This window comes from Kogia breviceps, chromosome 5 (genome assembly GCF_026419965.1).
Source record: "Kogia breviceps isolate mKogBre1 chromosome 5, mKogBre1 haplotype 1, whole genome shotgun sequence".
Taxonomy (NCBI): Eukaryota; Metazoa; Chordata; class Mammalia; order Artiodactyla; family Physeteridae; genus Kogia; species Kogia breviceps.
Window position 1 is genome coordinate 101,606,301 of NC_081314.1, and position 14,559 is coordinate 101,620,859.

General features: G+C 34.4%; 1 protein-coding gene across 18 annotated transcripts in view; it reads left to right on the top strand.

The window, feature by feature from the left end:
- Positions 1-14,559, top strand: part of SENP7 (SUMO specific peptidase 7) — a 159,632-nt gene that overhangs the window by 120,408 nt on the left and 24,665 nt on the right. For 11 of the 18 annotated variants that reach the window (XR_009335875.2, XM_067034733.1, XM_067034739.1 and 8 more), the window contains 4 exons: positions 256-595; positions 1,420-1,577; positions 5,266-5,412; positions 9,303-9,336. Coding sequence is in view for 17 of the 18 variants with exons in the window: in XM_067034733.1 (XP_066890834.1) it covers positions 256-595; positions 1,420-1,577; positions 5,266-5,412; positions 9,303-9,336 (679 nt within the window). In the remaining variant the exon portion in view is untranslated. The remainder of the gene's footprint in view (positions 1-255; positions 596-1,419; positions 1,578-5,265; positions 5,413-9,302; positions 9,337-14,559) is intronic. The other 7 variants (XM_067034743.1, XM_067034744.1, XM_059064660.2 and 4 more) reach the window with 1 other exon arrangement.

The window sequence follows — 14,559 nt, forward strand, 5'->3', positions numbered from 1 at the left end:
AATATGGGAGTTTCTCTTTCCCATCCTTTTGAAAAATGTTTAGGCATCTGATTGGACAGACCAAACTCTATATATTTGAGAGACACTGGCAAGAGTAATGTAGTATAATTGCGTAGTTTTCTACCCCTATAGTAATAGAGATGATACAATATTTTTACTTTTATATTCTTCTTTAGAAATTTAAACTTAAAAAAACTCTTTATGTTAGCCAAATTTGAAAAATGCTAATTTTTGTATGCATTTATTTATGTTCAGAAAGAACAAGAAAATGAACCAACAGTATCCACTGAGTTGGAAAAGTCAAGTGAAAACTATCAGGAGGACCCAAAACTGCTTGAAGAAATTATGCTTGAACCCATAGAAAGTGATTTTACTAAACTATCCTCACTTTGTAGTCAGGAGTTGGCTTTGAGTGCTGCTCCCCAAATCACCTCTGAATGTTCAACCACTAAAACTTTTGAGAGCTCTATTTCTACTGATACTGTGGGGAATTGTCCTGTGGTCGAGAAGGATGAGAATGAATTGAACACAATAGAAAAACCTGTTTTAAGTGAACATAGTGAAGGGAACCAATCATTTATCTCTGCTGAACCAAGTAAGTAACATGAGGATAATAATTTTCTCTCCTCTACTTATTTGTTTTCTTTCTCCTCTCAAACAAATTTTGCTAGGCAATAAGTTATTTATTACGTCATTGTGGAATATATTAACTTCAGAAAAAAAGACTTGGGGTTTTGGGACTTTCTTCATTTATTTTGTAATATTGATTTAGGTAAGGAATGGAGTACTTGGAAGCAGAAGTAATTTTTTTTAGTTTAGTGTAATCTCTTCAGTAGTTTTTTATAAGTTTCTGTAAGGACCATTATTATTGTCATTTTGGTTGATTAAGCTGAAGTACAGAGCATTTAAGTGCTGTTTAATTATTGTCATTAATTTTGATTTAATTAATTAATTTTGATTTTTTAATTCTCTAGTATTTGATGCAGTCACATGGTACAAAAAAGGTTCTAAAGGATATCCAGTGACTGGTCTCCCACATCTTTCCCTAGCCATCCATTTCCCCCTCCTAAAAGCAACTAACGTTACAGGATTTAAAGTACAATTTAGAATGATGGCATAATAACATTATTAGAACTAGAATTTGGTCCTAAGTTCTCCTCATGGCTGTATCCATTTTTAAATATCTTCGTCCTCCAGAAGGTAAGGTTGCAGGTAACTGCCAAATAATAGCGCTGACGTGGAGACATTGTATGTGACTAGTATAAATTAGATAATGAATGATAGGCCAGTTTCTAAATTGAATAAAGTTAGATGATTCAGTTCAGTGGGATTATGAAAGATATAGTGCACAAACTACAAAGTTCTCTTTTTATATATGATTATTGTGACACATTTAAAAAAATACATTTTACTTTTTAGTTGTTGTTTCCAGTGATGAAGAAGGACCCGTTGAACATAAAAGTTCAGAAATTCTTAAATTACAACCTAAGCAAGATCATGCCATCTCTAATGAAAGTGAGAGTACTTCTGAGCCAGCAATGTCAGAACTACCACTGATTACATGTGAATCTGTAAGGGTAATTTATCTCTTTCTTCTCACAGATTAACAGTGAAATATACACTATTGACTAATGATTATTTTTTGTTTCCGTCAAGCAGAATATTATATAAAAATTATGAATTTTCTTAGTTTGAATTTTGAGACGACTTTCATATTGGTTTGAGGGAAGTATGTAATTGTCTTTTTTTGAAGTGAAAGGCTTAATACCATTTTTCTTCTGGCCATTTTAATTTTTTCAGTCTAAATATTCTGACTTGGATATTTATTCTTATGGTTCTCATTGGACATTTAAGTACTTTATCAAAACATTTTCTAGAATTAAACAGTTTCCAGTATTTGTCTGGTCTTACAGTACAATGGTGACTTGGAATTATTCCTTTCCCTCACATGCTATTAAGGCAGCATGATAGAGGAAAAAGAACCTGACTTCTGGAAATACACAGATCTGTGTTCAAATCCTGGCTCTGTCATTTGGGCAAGCCCCTTAACTTCCTTAAGCCTGAGTTTCCTTATATGCTAAATGATGATAATAACACCTAATTCATAAGATTATTTTTTGAGTATTAAGTGAAACAACATATGAAAGCATTTAGAACAGTGTCACAAACCTATCAGTTTGGTAAGTACTTTGTCTCTTCCTCTTATAGAAAATAATAAGTGGAAGTGTCTGTTGGTTTAATGTCAGCCAGTGGTGTTTTTGACATATATATATATAGCTCTAAAGTAAGGTTCAAGTTATTTATTGTTAGTATTCATTCATATTATCATCTCTGATTATCCTATTTTAAAGAAATGATTATCGGTAGACCACCAGTGCAGAATTATGGTTAACTTCTGTTGGTGTTTTTTTTTTTTTTTTTTGCGGTATGTGGGCCTCTCACTGCTGTGGCCTCTCCCATTGCGGAGCACAAGCTCCGGACGCACAGGCTTAGCAGCCATGGCTCATGGGCCTAGCTGCTCCGCGGCATGTAGGATCCTCCCAGACCGGTGCACGAACCCGTGTCTCCTGCATTGGCACGTGGACTCTCAACCACTGCGCCACCAGGGAAGCCCCTGTTGGTTGTTTTTGAATAATGTCAGAGGCTATTATTCTATATAGTGTGGTGAAGAATTTGGTCAGTTCCATGAAAACAGTCTGATGGGCTGATTAGTGTTTTACGGGTGTTTCTTTCTTTTTTTAAAAAAAATTTATTATTTATTTATTTTATTTTTGGCTGCGTCGGGTTTTATTTGCGTCATCTTCATTAAGGTATGCGGGATCATTCATTGCAGTGCGTGGGCTTCTCTAGTTGTGGTGTGCGGTTTTTCTCTTCTCAAATTGTGGTGCGTAGGGTACAGGGTGCGTGGGTTCTGTAGTTTGTGGCACGTGGGCTCTCTAGTTGAGGCTCATGAGCTCAGTAGTTGTGGCGTGCGGGCTTAGTTGCCCTGTGGCATGTGGGATCTCAGTTCCCTGACCAGGGGTTGAACCTGAGTCTCCTGTATTGTAAGGTGGATTCTTTACCACTGGACCACCAGGGAAGTACCTCACGGGTGTTTCTGTTGCATTTGGTACTCCATAGAGAGATTACCTCAGGAATTGTGTTCTGAATTTTTGTTAAAATGTAACAGTTGTTGCCCAGTTGGGCCAATAGCCTTCTTTTTTTTTTTTTTGTTCCGGTATGCGAGCCTCTCACTGTTGTGGCCTCTCCCGTTGTGGAGCACAGGCTCCGGACGCGCAGGCCTAGCGGCCATGGCTCACGGGCTTAGTTGCTCCGCGGCATGTGGGATCTTCCCGGACCAGGGCACGAACCCGTGTCCCCTGCATCGGCAGGCGGATTCTCAACCACTGCGCCACCAGGCAAGGCCGCCAATAGCCTTCTTGATGGCTTAGTTGTATTTGTAATTAAAACAGTGTTGATAATGAGTTCAAAATTCTAAATGAATTACAGTTCCCTTGGCAGTATATAAATTGACAATACAGTATGAAATGACTACGTTAAAGGAAAATGACATCTCTTGTAGAACTGACAGCATATGATCACAGCCAAGCAGCAAATAATGTAGAGATCTACCAAAATCTACAAGGCAGAATAAACCTCCACACCCTCCCTTGTTTCCAATTTTAAATGAAGTTATGAGGAACATAGATTGACTTTTTTTAAGAGGCAGTTAGTCTTTACCAAATGTGAGGCCCAATAAGGAATTCTTTCTAATCCATCTTGTCATTTTATCACTTAAAACACACAGGCAGCTATTTGACTGATTAGAACCATCTGTAGTTGATTAGATTCCCCCTTTTTTACTTAGGGGATAAGAAGAGTTCAGTAAGCAATAAAAGCTGAGAATGATAAAGAAATTCTATTAGGCAGGAAAATGGCATTGTGAGCTGGGTTAAAAATAATGAGTAATGTGCATGTTTCAGGTGAGGATTAATCAAATTTTCTAGAGGTAGGAGGAGAGTGAGTACACATGCATAATTACTCTAGTAGTAATTTATTTGGTTATTAGTGATGTTAAGGTTAAAGAGGGATAACGTGCAACAGCTAGGCAAATGTGGAGTGGAAAAAGTCATCCGAAAGCAGTGTAAAACTCCAAAGAGATGGTGGGAAATTGCTGCTGCTGATACTGCCTGGTAGTCTATTGTAATTTAAAAGCAGAATTGTGAATTTTTTGAGCAGAAGTGGTATGATTTTTGAGGTTTTAGGCAGCTGGTTGGCTATCCTCAGCCATAGTGCATACAGTAAAGTATATAGATTAGATGTAACAGGCAGTTCTTAAGCACTTATATTCCTTCATTGCTCACTAAAAGTGCAGTAGCTGAGAGCATTGTCTCAGTTTATGGAAGCAATTTTCTGTGCTTGAAATAACCCTTGATCTGGAGTTAGAAACCTGCATTTGTCTTAGTTTTGCTTCTTACTAACTGCATTACCATGGGCAGGTCACTTAACCAATCCAAACATATATTAACTCTACTTATAAAATACAAAAAGAAAAAAAAAACTTGCCCCATGGGGTGGTTGTGGTGATTAAGAGAGATAATGTATTTAAAAACTCATTTTAAACTAAACATTATATAAATTTTAATTTATTTCTGTGGAGTTAAAAATGAATAAAGCCTATTAGAGAACACTGACTTTGAAATGGCTTTGATACAGAGGAGGATGTATTTCTGGAACTTAGGCCTATGGAATTAATTTAGGATTCAGCGTGTTAGAGTAATTTTCTCAAAGTAAACATATACTTTAAAAAATTTATTTAATTTTGTCTGCTTTGGGTCTTCATTGCTGTGCGCCGGCTTTCTCTTGTTGTGGCGAGCGGGGTCTACTCTTCGTTGCTGTGTGCAGGCTTCTCATTGTGGTGGCTTCTCTTGTTGCGGAGCACTGGCTCTAGGCGAGTAGGCTTCAGTAGTTGTTGCATGCGGGCTCAGTAGTTGTGGCACATGGGCTTAGTTGCTCTGCGGCATGTGAGATCTTCCTGGACCAGGGCTCGAACCCGTGTCCACTGCATTGGCAGGCAGATTCTTAACCACTGCACCACCAGGGAAGTCCAGCCATATACTTTTTAAGGAAAAAAATTTAGATAACTATTTCTTCACAGTAAGAACAGTGTAAAATCCTTCACAGATTCATTAATAGTAATTTAAAGAAGTATTTGACTTTGAAAGTCATTGTCAGCATTTATATAATACTTAGGTTTATATGCATTTTATAATTTTTCCTTGTTAGGCTTCATCTGAATTATGTCCATATAATCCTGTCATGGAAAACATTTCCTGTGTTATACCTAGTAATGAGATGGATCTACAACTGGATTTTATATTTACTTCTGTTTATATTGGTAAAGTAAAAGGAGCTTCTAAAGGTTGTGTTACAGTAAGTATATTTAATTTTTTTTTTTTAGCTTTGCTTTTTGGAAAAGGCATTTGCAGATTGTCTTTTCTTTTTTGAGTGCAAATGAAAATAGAATTGAGATTAATTTTATATAGGACATTTTGAATATGTCATTATACCTATTTTGAAACATGTCTTTACTTGTGAAATCTTGAAACCATAGAGGAATGCCCTAAAATCGTATCTGTACTCTGACTACTCTAATGAGGATTATGTATGAAAAAAATCATATGTAACATTGATATTCTTTGGGCTCTAAAACTTACTTGATGGTAAAGTAAATTTTTCTTTAGGGTAGAGTTAATAGCAAAAAGAAGAAATCTCATTTTGAATGGTTTAAATTGTTCTCCAGATTCCCAAACTTGTTATTTAAGGATCTCCAGGAATAGTTCCTATTCTATTTTTCCACTTTTTTTCAGTATTGACTCATTACATTTTGTATATGAAAGCGATATTGGATTTTGCTCAGTTCTCTATATTTTCTCACTATTTTTCTGCCAGTTAAAGTCTTTTAAGGCTTATCTGAAATACTTGCTCTTCCAGAAAACCTTTTCCTGATTTCTCCTTCCTAGCCATAATTAACTTCTCCTTTTACTATGTACTTACAGTACTTTGTTTGTACATCTGTTGTAGGATTTATTCTATGTATTTGTATTCTTGCCTAAACCTCTCCATTAGCCTTTAAGCATCTTGTGATGAAGAGTTGTGCTTTTACTCCCCTTTACACTTTACATAAATGGCTCAAACCTAAATAGGCACTTATAAACATTAGTTGAATTGAATTGACTATGTCAGATTATAATTCAGGTATTTTCCTAGAAGTTTTGTTAATATTTCACTCTGTTATGGATAAGGCAGAGAATATAAAAAGGGTAAGATATAATCTCTGCTTTCGAGGAACTTGTAGTCTAATGAAACAGGCAGAAATGTAAATAGATATTTACATTATAGTAAAATGTACTATGAAAATATGTACAGGAAGTACGCATATGGGAGTGAATACCTCTGGAGGAATCAGGGAAGACTTCATAGAGAGGACAGCATATGATTTAAGACGCAGAGTATATGTTTAGTTGGTGACTATGCAAGGGGAAGACCTAACTAATCCCAGTAGAGTAAACATGTACAAGTTCTGGGAAGTACCAATAACAGTAGCTGGTGATATAGTTAATATTGCTTTGATTGAAAGCACCACAGCAATTCTGTTTAAAATGAATTTTCTCTGATCACTAGTTTTCAGATATTAATAATTTTGTTATGCCCAGAGTGATTTTACAGTTATTTTCTTTAAGGAATTTTGTTCACTTTTCACAATTCTCCCCCCACCCCCGCCATTTTATAGCTTTTTCATTTTAAATTCAGGTTTAACCAGTTTTTTCTGTTGAGTTCTTTGTAATGGCAAAATGTTGGGTAACCTAAATATGTGACAATACCTGATTAGCCAGGGGGGGATTTAATATAAATATTCAGCAAGGGGTTTTCATTAATTAATGTATTAATTATGCTATTATATGGTCAGTGGACTTGTTATGGGCAAAAACCAAAACCAAACAAAAAACTACAAATGAGTAAAGGAACAATTTAATGAACACCTGTAATCTTGATTATCCAGAGACAATTACCATTAACTCTATAGTGTATATCATTCCATATTCTTCATATTAGATACATATATATTTAAAACCAAAGGATATAACATTATACATACTGTTTTGTAGCTCACCGTAATCATATTAAATTAATGTAATTCATGTACCTATTTTGGAATATTTGGATTGTCCTTAATTCCTGACCATTGGACATTTCAGTTGTCCCGGAATTTTGCTACTACAAATAATAAAGTACTGTAAATATTCAATAAATGTCATAAAGTAGGTCTTAAAAATTTGTCTTATGTCTGTTGGAACACTTAAACTATGATTAAAATAAAAAAACTTAAATGTCTAATTATAGGAAAGTAGTTTAGTAAATATATGCAGGTAAAATATATGAATGGGAAGAAAGGTTGAGAAGAATTCTGCAAAAATTAAAACAGATAGGTTGCTATGGAGAGACTGTAAGCAATTTTAAAATTAAAAAATATAATGAATAACATAAAACAGGAAAAGGGAAAAAGTCTTAAAACTTTCAAGTTTTTCAAAAAACTGAATATATATTCTTTTTCAGACAGAGTTCATCATGCTCTGTAATTTAGAAATTAAAGAACTTTTTTTGGGGGGGTAATATATTAGAGAATTAAAGTTAGTCATTTGCCAGATGTTTAATGGGTGTCTGCTAAATATTGTTATGGACAGTGGAGATATTGTTCTCACTGTCATGACAGTTACAGTTTAGCTGAGCCAGAGAAATACCTGTAGTGGGAAACTCTTACATAAGTTAGAGCCATTTTTTTTTTTTTTTAAATAGTGGGACATTTAAGTTATTATTACCTTTTTTTAGTGTAGAGAATATTGCACATTTAATTTTTTAGATCTCACTTTTGTTAATAGTAGGAAAAATGTTTATTAAGTGTATATTATGTTCAAAGAACTGTACTGGCTCTTGTAAGAAGCTATAAAATAGCTCTTATGTTCAACTTTATTTTTAAGTTTAAGTAGATGTGGTATGATTTCAGAGAACTTGGGATTACCTTACTGCCACGAAAACATCTTTCTGATTTTCTTAACTGGGGATTCAGTTTTTGCTGCAAATAGGGCTTTGCCTTTGGGAGAGATTACATTTTGGCTTAGTCATCAAAAAAGTTGTAAATGAGTATGTGATCCTTGCCAAACAGAAAGGTTTGATAGGACAAGGGTGCTTATGGTGGAAGAATGAAACAGTCATGTAGAAAGAGGCCAAAGATATATAGATGCACTACTTCTAATTTGTAATTTCATAGTAATGACTATAAAATCTCAAAAGCAAACACTCCTTATATTCATTTTCTATAACTAGTTATTTACAGTTGCTAAGATATATTTTATGAGATCAAAGACCCAGTGAAACATACCTGAAAGAATTTAGCAAGGGGAAATATACACCATATATATATAGCAGTTATGTGAAGGTGACATAATAATAAGGTGTATTTGAATAAATCAAGCTAGCTAACATACTTAATCAGATGTTAGTGTCTAATGATAATAGCTCCCCTTGATTAAGGGTCTTATCAGAAACTGAGAGGTTCAGTACGTTACCTAAGTTTACTTACTATTTGTGTAAGTGGTAAAGATTAGAGAGGCAACATTTGAAACCCTTGCTCAGCTTTTAACTCATTTGTCCTTTTGCTCAAATTTTGCTTAAGTGGCTGGCTTACACTATGAAATGTGAGTTTTATATTTGTGAAACTACAATATGAAATAATTTTTAAATTAGCAAAAAAAAAAAAAAGGAGTCTTACTAAATCTGTGGTTTCACCAAACATTGTTTGCTACTTATTTGGAACTCTGTTGGTAGTTAATTTAGGTACCAATGTACCAAGACCATTTTCAATTTTGTGCTAACAGACTGTATCCCTGATTTGGTCAACATTTCATAAAATGTATTGATCAAAAGAGAAACCTAACCACATAATAAATAAATAGGCATGAATTAATTTGACAAACTTCAAAGGACATCTATTTTAGGTGGTACATGTAAGATTTAGGTACTCCACAAATCTTGAGACTTTATTATAAAACCAGCACTTAAGGAGGTCAGATATATACAAAAGATACCTAGAGAAAATTTAGCATCTTGTCACAGAAGGAGCAGAAAGAGCAGGAACCTGGCTTAAGACTTTTAGTATAGACTTGGATTATGTACTTGTGGTTTAAAAAAAAATTTTGGAAAAATTTGAATAGTAACACATCTTGAGTGGTAACTCGTATTTTGCTTTTTTATTTTTCCTTTAGTTCACGACAAAGTATATTAAGATCCCATTTCAAGGTAAGCTATCATTGTCTTATGACCTCTTTTCACTGTAATTTTGAGTATAAAATTATTGGTCAGCAAAAATTCTGAGATATTTCTGCAATTAGTTTTTCATAATTATTTTCAGTGTAGAATTTATGTAAAAATAAGGTTAATAATATGTTTCAATTTAACACTTTTTTTAGCAGCTTCAAAAGGAGTTAAAATGTTTTATAACACTTAAAATATACTATTTTTATACTGTTGTTTTAATGACTTCAAGTAATATGAAGTAATTGTAATATGAAGTAATATGGCAATTTTGTGGGATTAACAAAAGTAGTTTTGATAGCAAGATTTTTGATATATAAAAATGGATGAAAATAGAAACTGTAAGTAAAGAAGTATAAAGAAAATTTTTAGTGTTGCACACTAACATGTAAAATGGTTTTACATAGGGATTAAGAGATATTTTTTTATACTGTTTCTTATCTGAGTAAGGCAATGTGGATTGGAAAATGGACCTATAATTTGTAGAGACTCAGACAAGTTTCTCATTCTCTTTCCAAATAAAAACCTTTCAGAATAAATAACATTAGAGAACAAATGATAAGCAACAGACGATAGTCTCTTTAGAGAATGAATTATGAGAAGAATGAACAAAAGCAATATATACAAATAGCACTTCAGAAATGAACTGGGGAAGAGGAAACCTGTGTTTCAAGACTGAAGATGAGATTGAAGTAACTTTAGTTGGACTCCCCAGATACCCATGTACAGAATCCACAACTGTATGTTATAATAATGAATCTAATGATTAGGAAGCTACTATAAGTAGTAAGAATATGTAAGGCATATATAATATATAAAAATATACTGATATTCCTAATTAGGAAATTTTAATAAGTTATTGTGGAATAATATAACATTAGCTATTTAAAGAAACCAAGGCCTGTGATTCAAGAGGAAATAATTTCATAAAAGATCATGCTATAATCTGTAGATAAAGCCCTGGGTAACAGAGCTACCTCTCAATTTCTTTTTCTTTAATAGAGGTATAAACAACGTACAACATTATATTAATTTCAGGTGTACAACATTATGATTCGATATTTGTATATATTGCAAAATGATTCCCCCAGTAAGTCATGTTAACATCCATCCCCATACATAGTTAAAAAATGTTTTTTGTGTGTGATGAGGACTTTTAAGATCTATGCGATAGATCTTAAATGTGCAATACACTATTATTAACAATAGTCACCACGTGCCGTACATTATATCCTCATGGCTTATTTTTTTTATAATTGGAAATTTATATCTTTTGATCCCCTTCTGTCATTTCATCCACCCCCTGCTTCTGGCAACTACCAATCTGATCTCTGTATCTATGAGCTTTTTTTTTTTTTTTCTTTTTTTTTTTAAAGATTCCACCTGTAAGTTATGTCATTCTTTGGCTTATTTCGCTTAGCATAATGCCCTCAAGGCATGTTGTTGCAAATGGCAAGATTTCATTCCTTTTTTTCTTTTTTGGCAGAACAGTATTCCATTGTATATATATCACATATTATTTATCATATATTCATTCATCCATTGATGGACACTTAGGTTTTTTCCATATCTTGGCTATTGTGAATAATGCTGCAGTTAACATGGGAGTGCATATATATTTTTTCTAATTGTGTTTTCCTTTCCTTTGCATAAATACCCAGAAGTGAAGTTGCTGGATCATTAAAAAAATTTTTTGAGAACGCTCTGTTTTCCATAGTGGCTGCACCAGTTTACATTCCCACCAACAGTGCACAAGTGCATGAGAGTTCCTTGTTACCACATCCTTGCCAATACTCATTATTTCTTTTCTTTTTGATAATAGCCATTCTAATAGGTGTGAGGTGGTATATCATAGTGGTTTTGATTTTCATTTCTGTGACGAGTAGCAATGTTGACCACCTTTTTGTGTACCTGTTGGCCATCTGTATGTTTTCCTTGGAAAAATGTCTTTTCAGTGTCTCTGCCTTTTTTTTCAGTCAGATTGTTTGGGGATTTTTTACTATTGAGTTGTATGAGTTCATTATATATTTTGGATTTTAACCCCTTATCAGATATGTGACTTGCAAATATTTTCTCTCGTTCAGTAGGTTGCCTTTTAATTTTGTTGATGATTTCCTTTGCTGTGTAGAAGCTTTGTAGTTTGATGTAGTCACACTACATCTAACTAAAATCTATAGGTAAACACCTTTGTAATGGAGCTACCTCTCAAATTCTTATGATACAAACAAACATCAAAAATGATATTTTAGGTTTTCATCATTAATATTTTGTACTTTGTTTCAAATATTGCTTTCTTTATAGCTTTTCTATCCCAAATGAATATATAAAAAATATATATAAACATACATATATATATATATATATATATATATATATATTTTTTTTTTTTAATACTTTTTTGGCCACACTGTACAGCATGTGGGATCTTAGTTCCCCGACCAGGGATCTAACCCAGGCCCCATGCATTGGAAGTGTGTAGTCTTAACCACTGGACTGCCAGGGAAGTTCCCAAATGATTTTTTAAAAAAATATCTTTATTGGAGTATAATTGCTTTACAATGGTATGTTAGTTTCTGCTTTATAACAAAGTGAATCAGCTCCAAATGATCTTTAAAAGATGATTTTAATTAAAAATTGTGGAAAAATACTCTTGTCAGTGGTAATGGGTTTATGATTTTATAATGGAAGAGGAAAATATTAGCTTCTTCAAATCCTGTCTGTGCTAAATTCCCATATAAAAAAATTTTGTTTTTAAAACAAGGCACGCAGGGACTTCCCTGGTGGCACAGTGATTAAGACTCCATGCTCCCAATGCAGGGGGCCTGGGTTTGATCCCTGGCCAAGGAACTAGATCCCACATGCATGCTGCAGCTAAGAGTTCTCATGCTGCAGCTAAGGAGCCGGCGAGCTGCAACTAAGGAGGCTACATGCCACAACTAAGGAGCAGGAGAGCTGCAACTAAGGAGCCCTCCTGCTGCAACTAAGACCCAGTGCAACCAATAAATAAATGATTAAATAAAACAAGGCATGCATGTGAAAGATTTTTGTAGGTGGGGAAATCTAGGGGTCTAAATGTTTATTTTTCTGCAGCAGCTGTGGGAAAAAAATGGTTTATTCATATTTATATTAGCTGTTAATTATGTTTGGCTGTGGCTTAAAGAAAATAGTTTATTTTTCTTCACATTTAAGAATTCCAGAGGTAGACTGAACAGGGCTGATATGGTGTTTATTTGGTCATCAGAGGCCCAGACTCCTTTCATTTTCTTACTCTGTCATCCCTGACACATGACTTTCATCCTCTAGTTTGTCTCATGGTCCATATGGCTTCTCATACTCCAGCAATCATGTTTTTTTTTTTTTAAATAAATTTGTTCATTTATTTATTTTTGGCTGTGTTGGGACTTCGTTGTTGCGCACGGGCTTTCTCTAGTTGCAGTGAGTGGGGGCTCCTCTTCATTGCAGTGCGCGGACTTCTCATTGTGGTGGCTTCTCTTTTTGCGGAGCACGGGCTCTAGGTGCATGGGCTTCAGTAGTTGTGGCATGTGGGCTCAGTAGTTGTAGCTTGTGGGCTGTGAGCACAGGCTCAGTTGTTGTGGCGCACAGGCTTAGTTGCTCCATGGCATGTGGGATCTTCCCAGACCAGGGACCGAACCCATGTTCCCTGAATTGGCAGGCTAATTCTTAACCACTGTGCCACCAGAGAAGTCCAGCCATCGTGTTTTAATGTTTCAGGTAGAGAGCAGGAGGAAAGGAAAAATGGTAGAAAGAATACATACCAGCTATCTCTTTCCCTTTTAAGGAGTCTTCTTGGGTGTGCATACCACCTAACCTTCTGCTTATATTTTCTTAGCTAGAATGTAGTCAAATGACCACACATCTATTTGCAAAGGTAGCTAGAAGATAGAGTTTTTAAAAGATGGGTATCTTGCTTCCTCATAAAATTAGGGTCCTGTTACTAAAATCTCTAAAAGTAGGTAGGAAAAATGAGGCAACTCCTACTTTCAGTGTCTGTCATAGCCCTGTAACAGAATAAACTAAATATTTTGGGAAAATTTGGTAATGAGGTAAATTTTTCTTGTGATGGTGTTAAATGCCCCCTGGCTTTTTAAAGGGAATCTTTTTAAAGCAGCCTTCCTAAAGAATATTTAACTTTCATACTAAGAGCTTGGAACATTTGGATTAGTAATAACTATCTAGATTTCACAGAAATAGTATCAACTATTTGGGGCTGTGAGCTGCATGAAGAAGAAATACTGAGAAGTTTTTCTGAAGGTTCTCACTCTTTACTTTTAACTTAATCTGTTTGTCTTTGCTGCTAGTTTTGCTGACAGTTTTTAGAATGGAGGAGTTACAGTGTTCACAGACTGGAAGAATTAATATTGTTAAAATGTCCATATTACCCAGAGCGGTCTACAGATTCACTGTAATCCCTGTCAAAGTTCTAATGGAGTCTGTCACAGAAATAGAAAAAAAAAAATCCTAAAATTTGTATGGAACAACAAAAGACCCCAAATATCCAGAGCAGTCCTGAGAAGAACACAACTGGAGGCACCACACATCCTTATTTCAAATTATTATTACAAAGCTATAGTAATCAAAAGAGTATGATATAGGCATAAAACACACACAGAGATCAATGGAACAGAACTGAGAGCCCAGAAATAAACCCACATATATATGGTAAATCAATTTTCAACAAAGGAGTCAAGAATATACAATAGGGAAAAGATAGTTTCTTCAATAAATGGTGTTGAGAAAGCTGGACAGCCACATGCAAAGGAATGAAACTGGACCTCTACCTCTACTATATACAGAAATCAACTCAAAATGGGTTAAAGACTTAAATGTATGACTGGAAACCATAAAACTCCTAGAAGAAAACATAGGGGGCAAGCTCCTTGACATTGGTCTTGGCAGTTTTTTGCATCTGACAGCAAAAGCAAAGGCAACAAAAGCAAAAATAAACAAGTAGAACTACATCAAACTAAAAAGCTTCTGCACAACAAAGGAAATCTTTAACAAAATGAAAAGACAACCTACTAAATGGGAGAAAATATTTGCAAATCATATATCTGATAAGGGGTTAATACCCAAAATATACAAAGAACTCATACAATTCAACATCAAAAAAACAAACAACCCTATTAAAAAATGGGCAGAGGACCTGAATAGACATTTCTCCAAAGGAGACATACAGATGACCAATAG